We start from the raw sequence: 23,350 nt of genomic DNA on the forward strand, positions 1-23,350 counted from the left end.
ACTTAGGCTTTTACTAAACAGGGAAGAGGTTTCAGGGTTTTAGGCAGTGATTGCATCTGGCTTAAATTCAAAGTGATTGCTGGTTGCTGTGTTAAAATAGATTGGGTGTGGGAGTGTGCAGTAGCAAGTCGTTTCTAGGACTGGAGAGATCTCAGATGGAGATACAAATTTCCACATCCCTGTAACAGAGGTTATAGAAACGCTTCAGATTCATTTTGGGGACAAAGTGGGGTCTAAAACACTTATTTAAAAGAGGTCCTGTTGTTGAATTTCCAGGAGTGAGTGATATCAGCCAGAAAGAAGTCAAAGGCTTTGTGAAGCGGGCAAAGAAGGGGTGTTACTGCTGGGGGCAGGTGCCCGGGATTCCATGGGGTTGCAAGGGCCGCGGATGACTCTGCCAAGCTTCTGCTCTCCTGTGTTGCAGTAAGCACCTACACCTTGGTGGTGGGCCCACTCGCCTTTTGCTTTGCGCGGATCCAGCACAGGAGGTGCGCGGCGGCGCTCAAAGCGCGGCACTGAAGAGCTAATCTAGCCGACAGGACAAACACGAATAAACAGGTGGAGGGATTACTGACGAAATCATAGCGGACTGTCGCCCGCTGGGCTCTTCTCTGCTTGGCTCTCACCAAAAGCCCGCGCCTGAGGCAGAATCCACTGCACCTACGCCGCAGCGCCCTGGTTCGGTTCCCTCTGTGCTCGAGCCCCAAGCTCCACCTAGAGAGAGGGAAAAGGCCCGCCCCCATAGAAGCACCAATCCCGTTCGGTGTTCCTTTCTCATCTCCAATTAGCTTAGAGGGTGTGGTCGTCACGCCAGACTCATCCTACCGTCGATTGGCCGGCGTCTGCCTGGTGCGAGCGGTCCTAGCCAATCAGAGACCGTCAGTCCACCCCGCGAGCCCACGAGAAGCGGCGCGAGAGCCAGGGACGCGTTGAGATGGGCGGGATGTGGGCGTGGCATCATGAACTGGGCCCGCCTACGCCCCGCCCCACCCGCCGCGCCTCTTGGCTTTAATCTTTTGCTGTGTGCGGGCGGGTGTCCACCGGAGGTACACCGGGAGGTGAGCACCGATCCCCGGGACCCGCCGCCCGCCGCCAGAATGGAGTTCGTGAAGTGCTTGGGGCGCCCCGAGGAGTTCTACAACCTATTGCGCTTCCAGATGGGGGGCCGGCGGAAGGTGATACCCAAGATGGACCAGGTGGGCCGAGCATCCCTGCATCCTGGCTGGGGCGGGGCGGCTGCGCGCGGCGCCGGGCCTGGGGCCTGGCCGACCAGGCCCAAAATCCTGGGCGGAGGGTGCGGCGAGCAGGTGCCAAACGCCTCAGGCGCTCTTCTTCCCTCGGGGCGACAGACCCCCGCCCCTTCTGGCGGCCCCACCGGCCCAGCCTAACTCTGCTTTCCTAACCCCAAATGGGGCCCAGGTGGTAGGCCTCCTCTTCCCACTCCAGCCCTACCCCAGGTTGTCTTGATGTTTCTGCTCTTTCAAGACATTGCTTGCCAGGTCGTTTTTCTTCACTTTTCCTTCTGTCCTTGAGCATTGATGTTATCTGTGTCTTAACTGGTGATTGCAAAATTGAGATTGTGTGGGTAGATTAAGTGGGGGAGGACCTGTGAGAGAATTTGGTGAATGTAAAAAGCTATGCAGATATTGTCCCAGTACCTTTTCTGGAATGAAACCTTGCTCATCCTTCCAGTTTTCGGTTACATCACTTCTTCTATAAGCTTCCCTCACTTTCCTTGGGTCTGATCAATCCCTTATTCTCCAGTGCTTCTTAGGTTTTTTTTTATAACACATATTTACTCTTCCAAGCTCTTTAGTTACCTGCATATCTGTCGTTTAGCAACATTGTTGGTTGCTTGAAGGCCAGACTTGGTTTTATTTATTTATATTTCATCTGCCTCATTCTTGTATCCTTTGTTAACTGAATGCTTACAAAGGTATTTATTCCAACAAGAAACTTACTCTTAAGTGATTAGTGGATGAATAAATACATTCAGCCGAATTAGTGGGTTGTATCAAAAGTTTTAAATTCTTTTTGCCAATGGAAACATCACACATACCATCTTTTGCTTAAATGCACTCTTAATTGGTGTCTTTTATTAAGTAAACGCTTTAAATTTCCCATCAGAAAATTTTTTTTCATAACTCAGGATCCATGCCATCCTTCAGGGTCTAGCTTCAGTCAGTGCCACCCCTAGTGACCATTCAGCAGACATTTTTAAACACCTGTTTTGTGCTAGATGTTATGGTGGGTGCACGGTGGCAGGATGTCATGCACAGACAAATAGGACACACAAAATGCTCCCCATCTTGTCAAGTGAATAAGACATTGTAAGACTGTTCACAGAAAATTTAGAAAAGCACCATAACAAGTTACCTATGAAACTCCCTCAACCATTTTCTCTAGTACTGCTTACCTTATATCGGCCCCACGGTCTTGAATGGTGGTCCCCAGATCCCTTTCAGATCCAAGATTCTATATTTGATTCTGGATTTTTAAGCTATTTGGATGTGGAAATCTTGTTCGATGTACCTTTGGTGAATTAATGAATAAAAGGTGGGTGCACTACCCCCAAGAAACCTCTAGCGTTTTAAACAAGATAAACTTAAGTAAATGTGGCAGAATATAGTAAATGCATAAGGACATTTATAAAAGGGAAAAATCACTTGTGGGTGGGACAGGGGAGTCCTTTTTTGAGGGATGCTCCTGTGCCTTGTTCAGTAGGTATTTAATTAGAGATTCTTACTGAGAGTTTTTGGAGCTTTCCTGAAATTATTTGCAAACATTTATGTTAGTGTACATTTGTGTGTTTTGAGAGAACAGTGTCCACTATTATCCTATCCTTCCAGGGATCTGTGACCCAAAACGCATAGTCACTGCTTTACAAACCAGTTTGTACAGTCTCCTGGGCACTACCTGTGACAAGTAGTTAACTGCCTCTGGAGACTTGCCCACTTCACCCCCCAGACATTTTTCGATTTTAGGAAGTGCTACCTTCTAGTACAGTAAGTGGGATTGTTTTCATTCTGTTCTCCCCCTGGAACCAGGGTCTAATCCATGTTTGTAATCCAGCACTTGACATCTTTTAAGAGAACTCTCCTGTTCTTAGGAATACTGATAGCCAGGCCAAATATTCTATGTTCTTCCTTTAGTTATTCATTATATGTTATTCTTTCCAGATCATTTACCAGCCTGTTCTCTCTCCCTTTAAAGTCTAGTGTCCAAAGTTGAACAGTACTCTTTTGGGTTGGTCTGCGCATTTCAGAACTTTAAATTCCTTCTTTATGGATGCAGTATTTCTATGTAACATAGTTGAAGACTGCTTTTGCTTTAAAAAATGTATTTTAATTATAAAATATTTCAAGCAAGTAGAAAAATACTGAAAAAACTCTAACAAACCATTTTCTATTTCCAAGATTAACTATATCGTATAGTAAGTGTTTGCTATATTTGCTTCATCTTTTTTTTCTTAAGAAATAAAAGGGCCATATACAACTAAAGTCCTTTTCTCCATCTTACCTCCCTATCACATTCACTGTCTTTTTTAGGCAGTTTCATCATGCTGTGGGCTTAGAATTGGGGTCAGTCAGATTCCTAATTGCACTTGTTCAAGACCTTTTATTCCATCTTGATGCCCTGATGAAACACTTCAAAAAAAAATACATATATATATATATGTTTTATTTATTCATTTTTGAGAGGTGGTGGAGGAGCAGAGAGAGAGGGAGACAGAATCTGTAGTGGGCTCTGTGCTGACAGCAGAGAGCCCAATACGGGGCTCGTGACCTGAGCTGGAGTCCGATGCTTAACCGACTGAGCCACCCAGGTGCCCCTGTGCTGAAACACTTTTTAAACCTAGATCTTTACCTTTTAGATAAAGGGTTTCATAATAATGGCTAACGTTTATTGAGCTCTTTGTGTGTGCCAAGCATTATTTTATACACCTCCTTGCATCTATTTTTTAAACCTTCCAGTAATCTTATGAGGAAGGTACTGTTATTTTTCCTGTTTTATAGATGAAGAACAGAGACATAGAGAGGTTAATTAATTGCCCGAGGTGTAGTTATTCAGGGGTGGAGCCTGTCTTTGACTCTGGCTGTCTGACTGCAGAGCTCATTCTCTAAACCCCACCATGCTGCTTATCAGTCAGGTGATGGACCACAGAGACGCCTCAAACAGAGGATTATCCAGATTCAGCTAAAATTGACCCACTTGAGTGTGATGGACACAGGGTGGAAAATGCCCACTCTGATGTGTTCACAATCTAATGGAGAATAGGTGTACAAAAGTAAGATAGCCTAGGGAGTGCCAAGTATTCTTAAGTACATTTTGATTTCAGGAAAATTTTAGTGAAATTAGAAATGTTTTAGAGGGAAAAGTTTTCAGAAAACACAGGAAAAGTACTTTGTAAAGTGTTAGATTTAGTTTAGTGGGGGGGCGCCTGGGTGGCTCAGTCGATTAAGCATCCGACTTCGGCTCAGGTCATGATCTCACGGTCCGTGAGTTCGAGCCCCGCGTCAGGCTCTGTGCTGACCGCTCAGAGCCTGGAGACTGTTTCAGATTCTGTGTCTCCCTCTCTCTCTGACCCTCCCCCGTTCATGCTCTGTCTCTCTCTGTCTCAAAAATAAATAAATGTTAAAAAAAAAAAATTAAAAAAAAAAAAGATTTAGTTTAGTGGGGAGGATCTTCAGTAAAAGCTACCATGAGCCAGGTTATATAGGACTAAGCATGATGTGTGTGGGATGATGAGGAAACCAACTTGGCTGAAATGATAGAGTGAAAGCTAGAAGTATAAAATTCATTAAGTGCATGTGGGAGTCCAAAAGCTGAGCTGTGATCAGTAAAGCAGGTGATGGTTAAGAGCAGAACTATGACACAATGAAAGCAACATTTTTGGAACACAAATTCAACAAGTGGGTGGGATTGGGAAGAAATTATATTGTGAGTTAGAATAATCAAATTAATAATGATAATAATTACCTGATAATAGCAATGGACATCATTTATTGTGTTCTTATGTTTGCCAGGCACTACGCTGAGCTCTTCAAGCCTGTTATCTCAGTGTATTAGGTTAGCTTTTGCTGAGTAACAAACCATTCCAAAACTGAGGGACTTAATTCTGGAGACTGGTTACACACCAATGTGAATGTATTTAACACTGCTGAACTGAACACTTAAAAATGGTTAAGGTGATAAACTTTATGTATATTTTACCACAATTTACAAAAAAACTCAGTGACTCAAAATATCAACAACTTTAGTTCATAGTCATCTGGGAGAGCTCGGGAGTTCTACTAGTCCGGGCCAGTTTGGTTGATTTCTTCTGGGCTTGCTCAGCTGGCCGGCTGGCTTATGGCTGGGCCATCTGGTGGTTAGCAGGCTGTAGGCTGCAGTGTTAAGGGGAGACCGGGCCATATGTGTCTCATCATCCAGCAGGCTAGCCCTTGGCTTCCGCATGGCAGCTGGAGTTTTCAAGCCTCTGTTGGAATCACATTTGCTACTGTTTTATTGACCAAAAATAGTCACAAGGGAACCCAGGTTCAAGGATGTGGAGGAAAACTGTATCCCCTGATGGAAAGAGCCATAAACTCCTGTGGCCAGTTTGTAACTCATCACACTTAGTCAATCTTGACAACAGCCCTAAAGTGAGAAGTATTATTATTACTGCTATTTTACAGATTAGGAAACAGTGGCATAAAGCAATCAGATAAATTCAAAGTCACCTGGCTTGCAAGAAGACATCCTGGCATCCAGGATGCCAACTCAGGCTAGTCTGAAAACTTCCATGCTTCTAGTTTGCCCTCGATGAAGAGCTTAGGTTTGACTGGCCTCAGATAGCTGATTAGATCCCACCACTGTCACTCCTGGCACGTCCCAGATACTCTATAATTCCTAGTTCCTTTCTTCCCTTCTTAATCTGATGTAGATTAGCTTCCTTCCCTTTCCTTTCCTTTCCCCCTCTCTCCTTCTGTCCCTCTCTCTCTCCCTCTCTCCCTCCCACTCTCCCTCTCTCCCTTCCTCTCTTCCTTTTCAAATATGTGACCACCAGTTGCATGTCAGATATCATTTTAGGTGCTGGAGATATAACAGCAAACAAGATAGGTGAAGACCTTGCTTTTATGAGCCTTACTTACATGCTAGAGGAAGAGAGAGAGAATGGAAAAAAGCAAATACAGTTCACCCTTGAACTACATGAGTTTGAACTGCACAGATTTACTTATACATGGATTTTTTTGATAAATGCAGTACAGTACTATAAATGTATTTTCTCTTATGATTTCCTTTGTTTATTTATTTATTTATTTTACACGTGTATTTATTATTGAGAGACAGAGAGACACAGAGCATGAGCAGGGGAGGGGCCGAAAGATGGAGAGACACAGAATCCGAAGCAGGCTCCAGGCTCCGAGCTGTCAGCACAGAGGCCAAAGCTGGGCTCGAACTCACAAACCATGAGATCATGACCTGAGCCGATGTCGGACACTTAACCGACTGAGCCACCCAGGCGCCCCATTAAGTTTGTTTATTTTTGAGAGAGAGAGAGAGAGAGATAGCGCTAGTGGAGGAGGGGCAGAGAGGGGGACAGAGGATCTCAAGCAGGCTCTGCTGTGCTGACAGCAGAGAGTCCACTGTGGGGCTCGAACTCACACACTGAGGTCATGACCTGAGTTGAAGTTCGATGCTTAACCAACTGAGCCACTCAGGTGTCCCCCCCGACCGTAGGATTTTCTTAATAACATTTTCTTTTCTCAAACTTACACATATGACATACGAAATTATTTGTTAACTGACTTCATGCTATCCGTAAGGCTTTTGGTCATCAGTAGGTTAATAGTAGTTAAGGTTTTGGGGAATCAAAAGTTATATGCAGATTTTCTACAATGTAGGGGTTAGCACCCCTTACCCCAGAGTCTAGAGACTTGACTTCTCTCATTCTCAAGTCTCCTCTATAAAATAAGAGTGTTGGAGAAAATGGTAGCCTTGGTTATTCCTAGAGAGAGAAGTGGTAAGGAGGTAGGAGAAAGACCTTCCACGCTATAATCTCTTGATTTTCTTTTTAAGTGAGACTCTTCTAGCTCCAAGATTTGATGAACAATACAGTATAATATTATTTGTTTTGTTGCCTGCAGCTTTTCTGAGTCCTTTTTAAGCCCAAAGAGCCATTAAAAAAGAAAATAGTTAAATAGAGGAAACATAGGACCATACGTTTTCCTTAGCTTAACATGATCTTAGTTTCTCTCTTAATTAACAAAGAAACTGGGGGGAAATGTACACTTCATAGATATTGATGGCTGACTATTTCTGTCACAAAAGGATTTGGCTGTAGGATTCAGGGTTCAGTAAACTTAATTTATACTGAATTTTTAGGAGCGTTTCAGTAAATAGGGACTTGCTGCCACCTGCAAGTTGTATGACATCACTTAGAGGGGCACATAGTGGAAAAAACAGATGTTTCATAATGATGCATTTCTGGCTTCTATCAAGTCTAAATCCTGACTCTTAGCTGAATAACTTTTGGTAACTTAAGCTCCAGGCAGCAGTTTCTTCATCTATAAAGTAGAAATATTATTGATCACAGGCCCTTGGCCACAATTTCCCAACTGGCAAATGATCTGAAAATGAAGAGCGTTTTCATAAATGTGGCTCAAAATCATTTGGCAGCAAACCTGCCCTGAATCAAAATGATCCTGGCTTAATATAGTCACACTGCTGTGCAGAAGAAATATTAACAATTAATTATGGGACGTTACTCCATAACAACTGAGGCTGTATGTGCCTCTTATTGCCTGCTTTCTACAACACTAAAAATTCTGAATTCTGCACGCATCCGGCCATGAAGATTCGATGTAGGTGGGTGTAGGTCTGTAATATCTTCCTTAAAGCGTTTTGTATGGGTAAAAGGTAATGTCTGTATTGTGCTTAGCATGTAGTATCTGCCCAACATATGGTAGTTATTAATCTTATTGTTACATAAATTTGTCTCCGTGTATAGGGTTTCTCCCTATTCTGAGCGATCTGTGTTAAAGTCTTAAGGAAAGCTGTCAGAAGGGTTGGTAGCTTGTGGAACTTGAGGCTGGAGCCCCAGTCCTGGAAGCTCAGTCTTGCACTTCTGGCCACTGCACACTCTTCCTCCAAATGCCCTTCATCCCTGTTTTCTCTTACTTGAGAGTTCTCTGGAGTGTACTTCATCTCAGACAGCAATGGATAATGTCAGGAGGCTCTAGGGACAGGCAGCAGTTAGCCCTAGACTTTTTTTCCACCCTCCCCTGCCTGCCAACTCATGCGAATCAAGCAGTGGAAATTTTTGTAGTGAGCAGAGTTTTTTTCCAGTGTTTAGTAGTTAGAGCTTCCTATATCTTCTTGATAATTTGAAGAACTTACTGTTCAGAGCGAGGAACTGAAACAAATAGGTGGCCGAGAAAGAATGATGGAAGGAGATAGGGAAGGGAGTTATTGACTTTGTTTTAAGAGTGGAGGAGGTGTTGGTAAGGAGGGGTAGTATTCTTTAAGGTTGCTGCTGTCCAGCTTTTTAATGGAACTCATGGTTAGAAATCAGCCCCAAAGCCATTAGGTATAGCTGAGGATTAAAACATTTGGCAGTGCGGAGAAAGGCATCATTGTGGCCTGGTAACAACAGTTTATGTGGAGAGCTTGCCATGGAGGTCAGGAATAGCTGTTGTTCTGTTTCTTTTGTTTCATTGTGAAGCCTTGCCTCTCCACACTTGAGAGGGAAGGAGTTGGTGAATGGTTTTTAAATACTCTGAATGTATTCATTTATTCATCAAACCTTCACTGAGTATTTTTATATGCCAGACACTGCACTAAATGATTTTACTAATATACAGTACTGAGTAAATATTAATTTTTATTAATAATTAAAGTTTTTTAAAATGTTTGTTTATTTTTGAGAGAAAGAGAGAGAGAGAGAGAGCGTGAGCAGGGGAGGGGCATAGAGAGAGGGAGACACAGAATCCAAAGCAGGCTCCAGGCTCTGAGCCATCAGCCCAGAGCCCCACACAGGGCTCAAACCACAAACCACCTGAGCCAAAGTCGGAGGCCTAACCAATTGAGCCACCCAGGCACCCCTTTACTAATAATTTTTTTAATTGAACATTTTTTTAATTGAACTGAAATGAAATTCTCATGAGTATATGATATTTTTTTTAAAGGTTAACTCTCTTGACAGTATGATATGCATCCATGATAGGAAATTTAGTTAATATACACATATGAAAAGGACATGGGTCCACTGGGGTTCAGGGTTCATTGTTGACATTCCAAAGTGGTGTATCCAACTAGTGATATGCCATATGTATATTTTTAACCACTGTCCTGTTTGATACTTCACATGTTTCCTTCTCTTACAAAGACAGTGAGGAGACTGGGGTTGGGGGGAGAGTAAGTATGTGGAAACTCTGTACTTCACACTGAATTCTCTTGTGAACGTAAAATAGCTCTAAAATTAAAGTCTGTAAAACACACACATACACACACAGTCAGCAATTCTTTGAGATGTGCTTGAATTGAAAACATGGCTTTTTTTTTTTTCCCTAGAAAAATGATTCTCGTTTTCCTTAGGGAAGAGTAAAGTTCAGGAAGCAGCTCATTACAGCTCACTAGTTTGAAAGAGAAAGAGGATTAGAAATATTAAAAGTAACAGCTAGCTTTCCAGGGGATAGAAGACGTTCAACAGGTGTTAAAAGCCAGAGGTGGACAGTAAAGTGCGAGAAACAGGTTTTATTCAGAAAAACTAAAGGGGAAAAGACACCCCAGTATAGACTTGGGCTCAATTTCGAATACGACAAGGAAGAGTGGGGATTTCTAGCCAAGGAGCAGAGTGAAGGGGTCGGTGGATGGAAAATGACTGAGATGAAACATCTGGGGTGAGGGGCATTCTAGCTAAAGGATCTAACCTAAAGGAATTCTTGCTGGAGGCAGGCCAGGGCGTTGGGATGATGAGAGATGAGGAACCCTGCAGGACCGTCAAGGTGATCGGTAGCAGGATTATTGCTAAATTTGGGCGTTGCGGGGATAGGCACAAGCACAGAAATGTAAGGTTCAGAGAGCCCGACTTAAGTTTGGTCAAGGAGAGGTTCTGTCATCAGGAGGAAAAGCCAGCTTGGCAGAGTGGACAGGGCTCCGCCAGCCATCAGTGGGTTCTGCGGCCTCGGGGAAGACCGGGAGGAAGGTGGGGGTGGTGGAGGGGTCTCCGGACGCGGGGCCGCGGGGGCGGGGCTGACCTCAGGAGGGCGGTGGCCCCCCGACTGGGTGGGCGGGGCGGGCGGAGGCGCGCAGCCGCTGGGCCTACCGTGCTGGCCTGGTGGGGTGGAGGGAGAGCCCGCCCCGCCCTCTGGGGCGCGCCTCCCGGATCGGCTCGTGTCTATGGAGGAAAAATTCTACGCCAGCCCTGCGATTTCCATGGCCGCAGCCGCCTGCGGCACCAAGGCCATGTCCCTGTTCAAGCGGACCTTGGTGCTGAGCCCCGCCGCGGCGCCCCGGGGTACGGGCGCGGGCTCCCCGCCACGCGGCTGCCCCTTGCCTCCCGCCGCCTGGCCCTCCAAGGACTGGCCGCGCGCAGAGGGCGTCTGCGGCAGGCTGCGGAGCCCGCCGGTGGCCGGCCGCCTGCCCCATTCCCACTCCTGCTCCGCCGCGTCTCCCACCGCCGTGTGTCTTCTCTGCCCGCAGGATTCGCTCAGCAGCAGCTTGAAAACTTGCTACAAGTATCTCAATCAGACTAGTCGCAGTTTCGCAGCTGTCATCGAGGCGCTGGATGGGGAAATGCGGTGAGTGGCCAGACAGCTCCTTTTTGCTTGGGGCAAGAAGGCTTTTCCAGGGGACTTTGAGCCACTCGAAGCTACTTTCTGACAGTCCCTATCATTGCAGTCTCCGTTTGTGGCTCAGCTAGAACGTGCCCCACTCATGCCCCACCTGAGTGAAGGCAATGTCTCGTTGGAACACCCATGTATTTACTTTAGAATGCCCTTCCAGGCAGTTAGCCATCTAGTAGTTGCCCTGTGGGCCCAGCTTCAGGGAAGCGGGGAGGAAGGCGGGGGGAGTGGATGGTGGTGTTTATTAACTTTTTTTAGTCCTGGCAGCGGAACCTGTCTCTGAGGAGGTCATGCATTTTTTTTCTTGGCTTCCCTTATGCTGCTTTGCAATTCTAGTATATGGGGTTAATTCTTCCCAAGTTGCTGCTGTGCAGGCTGCATACATGAACCCAGACCAATTGCCTTGGTGTATGATAGCATTTATACCGAGAAGTTTTAGCGTCTTTTGACATTTTAATCTACAAAATATTTGCTCCATGTAAACACTTGGTTTGCTGATCTTTGTATGGTTGTTCTACAGTAGTTAAATGTAACTCATTCTGGGAGTAGTTGTGACATCCAGCTGCTAGGTTTTTTATTTCGTGTTTTATAAATAAACCACTGAAGTCCATTGCTCCCATCTAAGAAAAGAAAGCTGAGATGGCTCATTAAGTACAAAAGGGTTTGGCTCTCCTTTCAGAGTTCTTTAGAGGTAGGGCTATAGGAGGTTTGCATTCATGACATATTATTTTAAAATACATATCTTTGGATGTTTATCTGTTACATTAATAGTTCTTCCATTTTTTACAGCCATGCGGTATGCATATTTTATCTGGTCCTCCGGGCTCTGGACACTCTGGAAGATGACATGACCATCAGTGTAGAAAAAAAGGTCCCACTGTTGCACAACTTCCACTCTTACCTTTATGAACCAGACTGGCGGTATATGGAGAGCAAGGAGAAGGATCGACAAGTGCTAGAGGACTTCCCAACGGTAGTGGAATTACAAATGTCTTCTGCCTATGGTTGTGTTGATAACTGATGATATAGTTGGCGGCTAGCCCCCATACCTGGAGAGAGCAGTGAAATAAGCAGTCTGAGGACAGTGTCATATACTGTGCTGGGTAAGAACTCTGGTAGCCAAGACTCTGAAGCCAGACTGCCACCTCTTCCACTCAGTAACCGGTGCTTAGTGATGTAGCCTGTCTAAACGTCAGTTTCTTCATCTATAGAGATAATAATAATACCTACTACCCATAGTATTGCTGTGAGATTTCTAAGATTTAACACAGGTTAGAATGGTGTTAGCTTCTATTATTGTTACCAGTATGCTGCTCGGAAGTCCAGTATTTCCTTCTTCAGAAAGTTACATTCTAAATCCAGTGTGGTAAAAGATGGATTCTCAGGCTCATTCACAAAACCCGTTGCCATGTAATACAGCAGAAGGCTTCTGGTACCCTTAACCTGGTAGTGTGGATGTGTTGTTCTTGATGTTGTTCTTGACGGGTAGTCGCCATGGGGTAGGGAGCAGGCTCTTAGCAGCTGGGGTGAGGACTGACAAGCACAATGATGCCCTGCCACTTATGGCCTTTGTCTGTGCCTTGGTTTCCTCATTTGTAAAGTTGAGAGCTCTCAGGATTGATAAGTTCATATGTATAAAGTACTTAGGGACACCCGGATGGCTCAGTTGGTTGAGTGTCCACCTCTTGGTTTCAGCTCAGGTCATGATCCCAGGTCATGAGACAGAGCCCAGCATTGGGCTCCATGCTGAGGGTGGAACCTACTTCAGATTGTCTCTCTCTATCTGTCTATCTCTCCCACTCCCCCTCTGCCCCTCTCTCCCACTCATGCTCCCTCTCTAAAATAAAATAAATAAATGAACATAAAATACTTAGAAGATTGCTTGCTGCATACTAAGTATTCTATAAATACTAGGTGTTTTGTCCATTCTGTTGGAGTAAAGTGGGTTATAATTAAACTCTTGAGCTTTAGAAAATTGACAAGTTTATGTTACACGTGTCATTAGGTCTTTTCTGGAATTTGCATGTCTTATCACACAAATAAGTGTTTCTTTCATATCTTATATATATAAAGGTTTGATTTAGCAAAGTCTCATGTTCTGTAAGAGCCCAAAGAAGCCCTTCTTTTTATGCACAATTTCTAGAATCTGGGGGGAAGAATAGTCCTCACGTGGCTGTTGCCATTGAAACAGGTCTATATTCCAGTGGGGAGGTGAGGAATCCACCCATTACAGAAGAATGTTGGAGACACTCCTTGGGTGAGGAAGGGCTATTTCAGAGTACTGAGATCATACCTTCACTGTCAAAGACAAAAATAAAATACGGTATGATTCAAACCAAAAGAAAAAGTCTGTGAGGAATTATTAGGTGGAGCTGATCCAGTGCACTGCTATGATACAAGAGAGGAAGAAGAACCTGGGACGCATAATTAGGTGAGGAATTAGAGCTCTCACCTAGAGAGGGTACCAGTGATTTGACTCTCCCAGGATACCTCTCACGTGAGCAGAGGTTGGGTTTCCTCTGACTGGAAATCCACAGACATTCACTGATGAGCTTGTGACACTCCACTAATGCAGAGAAAGTGCTGCAGACAGAGTCCCAGAGCCTTTATTTATTTATTTGTTTATTTTTGAGAGAGAGAGAGAGAGAGAGAGAGAGTGTGAGCGGGGAAGGGGCAGAGAGAGAGGGAGACACAGAATCCGAAGCAGGCTCCAGGCCCCGAGCTGTCAGCACAGAACCTGATGTGGGGCTCGAACCCACAAACTGTGAGATCATGACCTGAGCCGAAGTCAGATCCTTAACCAACTGAACCACCCAGGCGCCCTGCTCCCAGAGCCTTTATTATTGATGTGTATTCTCACTTTAAAAAGTGATATTCTAGCTAGAGCCTCCAAAACCAAAAAAACCTTCCAAACTACTTTTGACTTGAGTAAATTCATAACAAATAATTTCTAGTCATGGGAAAATGTCATAGGTATTTTAAAAATCAAGGTGCCCCTATCCACTCAGCAAAAATAGATATGAAAATGTGTGAATGCTAGAATAATTTTGGGGGGGTAGAGCTGATAAATGTTTACATAATTCCAATATGCTTAGAAAACCAAAATCTTCTCCTTTATAAATACTGCATTGCAATGGAAAAACGACAGTTTGTTCAAGAAAATTGCAGCATTAAATCTATCTTTTCCTGTGTTGGGGAGTAGAGTGAGAGCTGACAGGCACTACTGTCCTGAAAGCAGAGACTAGCCCTGGAAGAGGAGAAGGGAGCAGAGAGTACAGGCCAGGCATCATTATTTTGCTGTTGTTAACCCTTTATATTCTTATGAATGTGAAATCTATGGGAGCTAGGTGTTTTGTGAGAGTGTAACTGTGTTTTGTTTTGTTTTTTAATTTTTTTTAGGTTTATTTATTTTGAGAGAAAGAGAGGGAGTGAACAGGGGAGGGGCAGAGAGAGAGAATCCCAAGCAAGCTCCGTGCTGTCAGCCTAGAGCCTGATGCGGGACTCGAACCCATGAACCATGAGATCGTGACCTAAGCTGAAACCAAGAGTCGGACGCTTAACCGACTCAGCCGCCCAGGCGCCCTGTGAGAGTGTAATTTTGAATTGGAGGTCCTTTCAGCCTTTTGTTCGATTGAGATAGAAATATATGGAAATTCATGGTGCCTTACTTTCTTAAGGAAAGGTTTGTGCACATGCTGATCTCTCCCACCATCTCCTTGAAATAAGATGCACAATTTGAAAGGTAAAGCCGTCTGGTTAGGCGGACAGTCAGTTTTGGGCAAGGGCCTAAAGGCAGAATAGGTAACTTGGCCTCGCTCACACAGTACTGCTCTTTCTTAGACATGGCACACAGCCATTTCTTTTTTTATGTTTTATTGTTTACTTTTGAGAGAGAGGGTGTGGGGGGGGGGTAGAGAGAGAGGGAGACAGAGGATCTCAAGCGGGCTCCAAGTTGATAGCAGAGAGCCGGATGCGGGGCTCAAACTCACAAACTGTGGGATCATGACCCGAGCCAAAGTCGGATGCTTAACCGACTGAGGCACCCAGGTGCCCCGCACAGTACTGCTCTTAGACTGAAGCAAGGAGGGCCCTACTCTGAGGCAAAAGGGGGGCTCCTCACTCTCAAAGGGGTGGGGGGGGTGCCAAGAACTGATGCAGCTCCCCTTCTAGACTATGCTCTGAGTGTCTGGAATTCCCTACCCTCAATTCCCTGAGCCACCGCACCCCTAGGCCTCCTCGTGCTGGACAGAGTGGGTGCAGCGTGGGAGTGGGATCAGCGGTCTGCCTTGCTGCATTTCAGAACCAAGTCCTGAGGGAATTGTAAATTCACACTTGAGGCCTTCAGGCTGTTGTGGAGGTATCTCTGTCAAGGCAGGAGAACAGAACGTACTGTTTCACAAGTTACTCGTTTAACAAGCGACTGATAATTTTAAGATAACTTTCATCCCAGGCAGTGTGGATTTTAGGCATAAGCCTAGACAGAGAGTTCTAAGTGCACACTTCCTTAATGTGTGTGCCTTGAGATTGAACCTGGTATTTTATGCTTTAGTGGTCAATACTTGAAAGTCAGGCTTTCTAGAACTCTCATTGTACATTATGGATGAGTTATCTTTTTCATCTGGTACTAGTGGAAACTAGCAGTCTTCAAGATAACATGGGGTTATTTTTAAATGATAATAGCAATAATAATATTTATCGAGCTGTGAATTAGTTACAAAGTATATTTCATTAGTGATTTACTATTTGTATGATTTTGTGTTAATGTAGTTTTAATATTTAATCACTGGCATATTTCACTGCCCTTTTATTTTTTTATTATATATTTTAATATTTATTTTATTTTTGAGAGAGAGAGAAAACATGCAAGCAGGGGAGGGGCAGAGAGAGGGAGACAGAGGATCCGAAGCAGGTTCTGGGCTGACAGCGGAGAGCCCGATGTGGGGCTCAAACTCAATGATCCGTGAGATCCTGACCTGAGCTGAAGTCAGACGCTTAACCGACTGAGCCACCAGGCGCCCCATTTACTGCCTGTTTAAAAATTTGTCAAAAACAGGACTTGGCAAATAAGCGAAGGTAGAATTACCCAGTGTTTTGATCATAAAGTCCTGAAATTTACAGGGAATTTTTAGTATAGGTTAATGGAAATGTCTTGCTACCCTTGACCCCTACTTTGGTGTTTGGCCTTTCTCCATTATACGAGCAGATTCACCATGCTATCCTTGAGTGTGACTCAAGGACCTAGAAATCTGTAGTTGTGAAACACAGTTACCTGGAGGGACAGTAAAAAGTCCTCATGGCTCAGGGCGCCTGGGTGGCTCATTTGGGTGAGAGTCTGAATTCATCTCAGGTCATGATCTCACAGTTCATGAGTTCGAGCCCCGTCTCAAGCTCTGTGCTGTCAGCGCAGAGCCTGCTTCAAATCTTCTGACCGCCTCTCTGCCCCTCCCCCGCTTGTGCTCTCCCAGAAATGAATAAATATTTAAACAAAAACTGTCCTTGTGGCTCATTTCACTCAACAGAGCTTGCTGTTGCTCCTAGAGAGTATGTGAAACTGGGTGCCAAGCACGGAGGAGCCCCTCAGTGCTCTCCCTCCCTCAGGTGTCTGGGAAAACATAGGGCTCTTCACTATCACCCTTTTTTTTGTTGTCGTTAATGTTTGTTTATTTTTGAGAGAGAGAGAGAGAGAGAGAGAGAGAGACAGACCACGCATGAGCAGGGGAGGGGCAGAGACAGAGAGGGAGACACAGAATCCAGAGCAGGCTCCAGGCTCTGAGCTGTCAGCACAGAGCCAGAAAGCGGGGCTTGAACTCATGAACTGTGCGATCATGACCTGAGCTGAAGTTGTACCCTTAACCCACTGAGCCACCCATGCGCCCTCCTAGATATTTTTGTTTTCATTTTTTGAATTCTATAATTAGATAATGATAAATCCCAAAAAGTTGTTGAAGGGGATGGTTCACAGTCAGCAGTGAAGTGTTTCTTTTGGTGTGCTTGATTTTAAGAATCTAAGCCCTTCCTCTTTCCTCACCTCACTGGTCTTTGTTCTCATAAACAGAATGACCTAGTCAACGATCTGTTGAAAGAATGGGGTCCTAAGGAGATTCAGGGATTCAGATGCCCTTTGATAGAGTTGCTCATTTGTTTCAGTCCGTAATAGAAATGACTTTTTGGCTTTGTCTTCCAGCTGTTCTGGAAAGAACAGTGTTCTGGAAAGATTAGATTGATTTTATGGGCTTTTGGGATTGTATTTAATTTCAATTTTTATTTTTGGGGGGAGAGGGAGGTTTTTTTGCACTGACAGTGGCGAGCCTGATGTGGGGCTTGAACTCACAAACCAAGCGATGATGACCTGAGCTCAACTGACTGAGCCACCCAGGCACCCCGGACTTATGGGGTTTAACAGTTTATGTTATTCAGAGTAATGGTAAAATATCTTAGGCCTCTGAATCCCGTGCTGTGCCACCAGCTGGTTTTTCCTCAGGTCCTTATGTATAGGTGTTTCTTGAACAAGTTTTTCTAACATTTCTGCAAACACAGACCAAGTCATTCTCATACTTCTGATGATTAATAAAGTCTGTTAACTGTTTTCAGTATTGTGTGTTGCCTCTATTAATATTTTGTAGCATTTTATGAAGTTTCATGGTGTTTCCATATTGTGTTTTGATCACCTATAAACACTTCTTTGAACTTAGGACGTTTGTATAATAGCAGTGAATTTAAAAAATATCAGTATGATTTCTACATTAGAGTTTGGGCTATGGAAAAAAATGTTGGGTAGCATGCCTCAGGTTGGGGTAAATTGAGTTGTTTGAGGAATTAAAATGTATAGCCTTCCAGAGGGGAGACACTATAACTTCAAGATAGAAATTTGGGAATTGATGATAGAAAATGGTTGGCTGATCTCCTCAGTAAACTGTACAGGGGCATGAGTTTCTGGTCCTTTCCAAGGCTGTGTATCCCCATTGCCTAGAACAATGCTTGTTGTGGGCGAAGTGCTTGATACATGTTTGCAGGAATGAGTCTCCCATCCCATGAGGTTTGTCTAAAATGGGGCATTCTTCCTAAAATTCTTATGTTTATGCCTACTCTATATTGAGGCATCTTATTTATTATATAATGGAAAGATGAGCATGTTGTGAGATTTTGAATTTTCTTTTGAGTGTAGAAATCTTGGCATTTTTAGACCCTTCTATTTTAATAAATATAAAATTTCTGAGTTTATTATTCAGTATATAGACTAGCATAACCTAGATGTTAGGCTTAGAGATGAATCATTTGGGAGCCTTAATGGGTTCCACTATTGCTTTGTTTTACAATCTATAGGTAAACATGTTGGTTCCCAATGTACCTACATGTTTCATATTTTCTCTGTTTTTTGTGTGATTTCTATTTCAGATCTCCCTCGAGTTTAGAAATCTGGCTGAGAAATATCAAACGGTGATTGTTGACATTTGCCGGAAAATGGGATTTGGGATGGCGGAGTTTTTGGATAAACACGTGACATCCGAACAGGAGTGGGACAAGGTGAGCGGTTACAAAGCAGTGTTGGTGTGTGGTACGTGAGACAGAGCTGAGGGTGTTCACTGTCAAGTTCAGAAAGAGGGATAAAGTTGTCTACCCATTCCAGGTTTTCTGCTTTTACAACCCATCTGTTTAGTTTGAATGGCTCATCATAAACACTTAATATAGGGGCTTATCCTTGAATACTTGAACTAATCCATGCCCTAGAAGGAGTTTACCAGTAAGTCAGGCCAAAGTAGATAAAACTTGCCCCAGGGGTACAGATGTTAAGCTTCTAAAAGTGTCTCTGACTCGCTGTGATATTTTAGATAAATGGCCAAATTGCTTCATGTAGTATAAAGATATCAGTGGTTTTCATATCTTAAAAATTTTTTTTTTTATTATTTTCTTCCGTTTCTGAGTACATGTGTATGTGTACACACCTTAGTATCTGAATCCTTTCTCTAGTTCCATCTTAACACAAGATTACATTTATTTGTTTATTTATTCATTCATTTAAAGTTTATGTATTTTGAGAGAGAGAGCATGAGGAGGGGGAGGGATGGGGGCGGGGAGAGAATCCCAAGCAGGCTCTATACTGATACCCAGAGGCTCGATCTCACAAACTGTGGGGCTCAGTCTCGCAAACTGTGAGCTTATGACCTGAACCGAAATCCAGAGTCAGATGCTTCACGGACTGAGTCATCCAAGTGCCCCTACCCAAGATTACTTTTATTTTTTATTTATTTATTTATTTTATTTATTTTTGGGACAGAGAGAGACAGAGCATGAACAGGGGAGGGGCAGAGAGAGAGGGAGACACAGAATCGGAAACAGGCTCCAGGCTCTGAGCCATCAGCCCAGAGCCCAACGCGGGGCTCAAACTCACGGACCGCGAGATCGTGACCTGGCTGAAGTCGGACGCTTAACCGACTGCGCCACCCAGGCGCCCCCCAAGATTACTTTTAAACTCGGTGCCAGCTTGACCCCATTTCTTTGGGAGAAGTAGGCATTCCTCAAACTGTTAAATTTGTATGTGTGTTTCCTGAGAAACAAAAACAAGTTTAATGAGAAACCAAAGATAGTGACTTTGGATCTTGGGTGTGTTGTGTTGAGGAGTGAGCACCTCTCCAACACCTTACTTTTTTCTTTCCCATCATCTCCTTACAGAATTAACACAGTATGAGATGTTCCAAGTTTCTTGACCTCCCTCCCCCAATTCCTATGGCGGTTATAAATGGGTATGTGTGGGGATTAGCGGTGGGAGACCTCACATGGATGAGGTTATCCTCTTCAGGAGACAGAGTAGCTGGAAAGGGCTATGAGAGCAGATGATGTGGCAGAAAAAATTATAATGGCTTTTATTTGGCCTGAGTTTATTCCTGAGCAGCAGCTGAGTAGGATATTAGCCAGGGTAGGAGTAGGGGGCAGGGAGAGAGTGCTTTTCTAGACAAAGTGACCTAATTGACTCTGGGGACTAAAGTAAACATCAGAATACAGGACAGAAGGGAGAGGTCTTGCCCATTTTCCATAGGCATGGTGTTTGTGAGCCTTCTTTGTCACCCTAGTGGAGGCAAAGACATTTTAATCATCTGAATTGTGTACGTATTTTTTATCTTTAATGGTATTCAGGTTGGGATCTCAGAAGAGACACTACTGCATACATATGCATTGGGTGAGTGTAGGTCCAAAGTCCGGCCTCTTAATCCTTCAGTCATCAAAACTTGCTGGCAACGTCTTTGGAACTGCTGGCTTATGCTCTCCAGATGAGCATGCGTGTGACTGCTGCTGGGCTATCAGTTGATCAATTTAAAGTTAAAGCTGAAACAACTCCTGGCCAAGAATCAGCACTCGTTAGCTGCATGGTAGCTTCCTTTTCTGCCCTGCAGACCTACACAAGGAACCTAATGATCGGTTGTTGAATATAAGTTCTGATTAGATCAGTGCTTTTAATGATTTCCCCCTCTCTCTTTAACTGTGGAGGAGGAGGACTACCTCCATTCTAGGAATATTTCTATCCAAAGAACCATTATCTTAAAATATACTTTTCCTTGGACAGCTCTATGGATGTACTCATGTTTTTTAGTTTCTAGTAGTTCTTTGGAAATTTCTTATACTTTCCCACAGCGCATTTCTGTCTAATTTTAGCATATCTTTACTCTTTCCAGATTCTTCCTTTCCTAGACCGTATTTCGAGTGCATTCTTTTTGCCGTTTCATTGTGCCCCTTGATTGGTTTCTGGCTTTGTGTTACTTTCAACCAAAGACCCTCCTCTGTGGACTTTCCCTAATGTTTACCCTTCCTAATGTCCTCCCCAGAGTGTACCTTTAACTGCCCTCCACTTCTAAAATTGTCTAATGGACATTAATTTCATAAGAGTATTGCATTAAGTTGTCTTGCAATGCTCTTCTCAGGAGAGGATAGCTTTGACAAGCCACTTTTATGGAGAAAAAGTCTTTGACGATTAAGAATGACGTTTGCCAAGATCTCTTTTTAGGAGAGGCAGTTTTATCGAAATTGTTAAAGCCTGCCTTTAAGCCAGACCACCTGGCTTTGAGTCCCTGGCCTCTGACTTCTCAGATGAGTGATCTTGGACAATAAACTGACTTCTTTTCTGTCCCAGCTTCCTAAAATGGTGGTAATAATAATACATGCCTCAGGGTGCTGGGTGGCTCAGTCGGTTCAGTGTCAGACTTCAGCTTAGGTCATGATTTCACGGTTTGTGAATTTAAGCCCTGCATTGGGCTCTGCTGTCAGCACAGAGCCTGCTTTGGATCTTCTCTTTCTCTCTCTCTGCCCCTCCCCCGCTCTTCTGTCTTCTCTCAAAAATAAACAAACATAAAAATTTTTTTTTTTTAATTTTTTTTTTCAACGTTTATTTATTTTTGGGACAGAGAGAGACAGAGCATGAATGGGGGAGGGGCAGAGAGGAGGGAGACACAGAATCGGAAACAGGCTAGAGGCTCTGAGCCATCAGCCCAGAGCCTGACACGGGGCTCGAACTCACGGACCGTGAGATCGTGACCTGGCTGAAATCGGACACTTAACCGACTGCGCCACCCAGGCGCCCCAAACATTAAAAATGTTTAAAAAATAATACGTGCCTCATAAAGGTGTTTGTGAGGACTGAATATGCAGAGTGCTTAAAACAGTGTCGAGAACATAGTAGTTGTACTTTGTTCTTCTGTATAATGAAGATTTTGAGACACTGCCAGATCTCTAAATGTCTTCAATATTAAACTCTACTTACTATTCTAGTTTCTATTAGAATATTCCTAATTCCCTATGGCCTTCACTCTCAATTTTAGATCTCAAAAAGTTTACTGTACTAGTTTATTTTTTCAGTAACCTTTTATTCAAGAAGTAATGCATGTTCACAGTAGCAATACAGAAAATGCAGGTGAAACAAATAAAAACATCACACCAGCCAGAGGTCAGAGATCTCTGCACATCCTTTTTGGATGTTTTTTTATTCCTTATATGTCCATAGTGTATATTTGTGTCTGAATCAAAATGAGATGTTGTACTTTCTGTTTGGAACCTGTTTTTGTTTTTGCTTTTGTTTTGTAGTTAATGATCTTTACTGTTTTCATGTCAGTAAATACGTATTAAAGTACTTTAAAAATAATCTTTTACAGTACTGTCACTATGTCGCCGGGCTGGTGGGAATTGGCCTTTCCCGTCTGTTCTCAGCCTCAGAGTTAGAGGACCCCCTAGTTGGTGAAGATGTAGAACGTGCCAATTCTATGGGCCTGTTTCTGCAGAAAACAAACATCATTCGTGATTATCTGGAAGACCAACGAGAAGGAAGAGAGTTTTGGCCTCAAGAGGTAACAGAGTTAGGGGATTTGGGAAAAATAATGTCAAATACTTTTCTGAACACAAAACAAATCTTTTGGTTGCAAGTGATAGAAACATGAATCAAACTGCCTGAGACAACGGAAGAGAGTGTATAAAACAGGTTAAGATTTAGTTTGCTTCAGGGTGGACTGGCCAAATCCACAGCTTCAGTCGTGTGTGTGTGTGTGTGTGTGTGTGTGTGTGTGGCTTTTCCCCCTTCTTTCTATCTCTTGGACAGGCTTTCTCCCAAGTAGTAGGTGTAACAACCCATGACTCACAACTTATTTAGCTTAACAGAAAAGTCCTTAGGAAGGCCTGCTTGGTGGGGCTTGGTTCCTGTGCCCATCCCATAATCAGCTGCTGTAGCCAGAGGGCTGAATACTTTGGCCAGACCTGGATTATCTCTGCCCAACACACATAGATGGATTCCCCCCACCCACCCCAGGAAGAAAGATGCTAAATAGACAGAAACTACAGATGTTCATTATAAGAGACCAGAGTTGATCTTTGACTCAATTTTAAAAAAACAGGGAAAGGAAAGACTTGGACGTTGGTTTTATTCAGAAAGAAAGCTATAAAATATTTTTCCTTATTTTTTTTTTTAATCTAATCTCTACACCCAATGTGGGGCTCAGACTCACGACCTCAAGATCAAGAGTCTTCTAACTGAGCCACCCAGGCACCCTGGAAAGCTAGAAAATCTTATGACTATTTCCTACATTTGCCTATTGATTTCCATAAAATGGTTTCCTAAAACCAAGTGGTTTTAAAGTGGAAAAAAAGGTGACAAAGTAGGGAAAATATTTGCAACTTATGCTGCAAATAAAAACTGCTAAAAGTTAAGACCAGTTACCCTACAGGAAAATGGACAAAGAGATGAGAACAGATCAAGGAAAGAAAGATCATTAAACAGCTGAAAAGATGATCAATCTTACTCCTAATGAGAAAAATTCACATTAAAACTACCCTGGGCTGAGACGCCGTAGTTTGTCAAGCTTCCCAGGGGACTACTGTGCAGGCAGGGTTGGGAAGCAGCTCTTGTGCACCCTTCCTTTGACACCAATCCTCAAAGAAGGGGAGAGATTCGTGTGAGGACCTACAGTGAATGAGTCAGTGGCCGCTAGAAGGGACGCCCCAGTCTCCTGGATCCCTGCCAGGGCCTGTCCACCGTATGACGCTGC

At 43.7% G+C, this 23,350-nt stretch overlaps 1 protein-coding gene across 3 annotated transcripts in view; it reads left to right on the forward strand.

Annotated features, from left to right (window-relative positions):
- Positions 1 to 995: 995 nt before the first annotated feature.
- Positions 996 to 23,350, forward strand: part of FDFT1 (farnesyl-diphosphate farnesyltransferase 1) — a 41,941-nt gene continuing 19,586 nt past the window's right edge. Inside the window, exons 1-5 of one of the 3 annotated variants that reach the window (XM_086703833.1) lie at positions 996 to 1,196; positions 10,687 to 10,784; positions 11,619 to 11,802; positions 18,225 to 18,353; positions 21,968 to 22,159. In XM_086703833.1, the coding sequence (XP_086559959.1) occupies positions 1,098 to 1,196; positions 10,687 to 10,784; positions 11,619 to 11,802; positions 18,225 to 18,353; positions 21,968 to 22,159 (702 nt within the window). In that variant the 5' untranslated portion in view covers positions 996 to 1,097. Of the gene's footprint in view, positions 1,197 to 10,314; positions 10,785 to 11,618; positions 11,803 to 18,224; positions 18,354 to 21,967; positions 22,160 to 23,350 lie in introns of those variants that run through there. The other 2 variants (XM_086703832.1, XM_086703831.1) reach the window with 2 other exon arrangements.

The sequence above is a fragment of the Puma concolor genome, chromosome B1 (genome assembly GCF_028749965.1).
Source record: "Puma concolor isolate L17-30 chromosome B1, mPumCon1.1.hap2, whole genome shotgun sequence".
Classification (NCBI taxonomy): domain Eukaryota; kingdom Metazoa; phylum Chordata; class Mammalia; order Carnivora; family Felidae; genus Puma; species Puma concolor.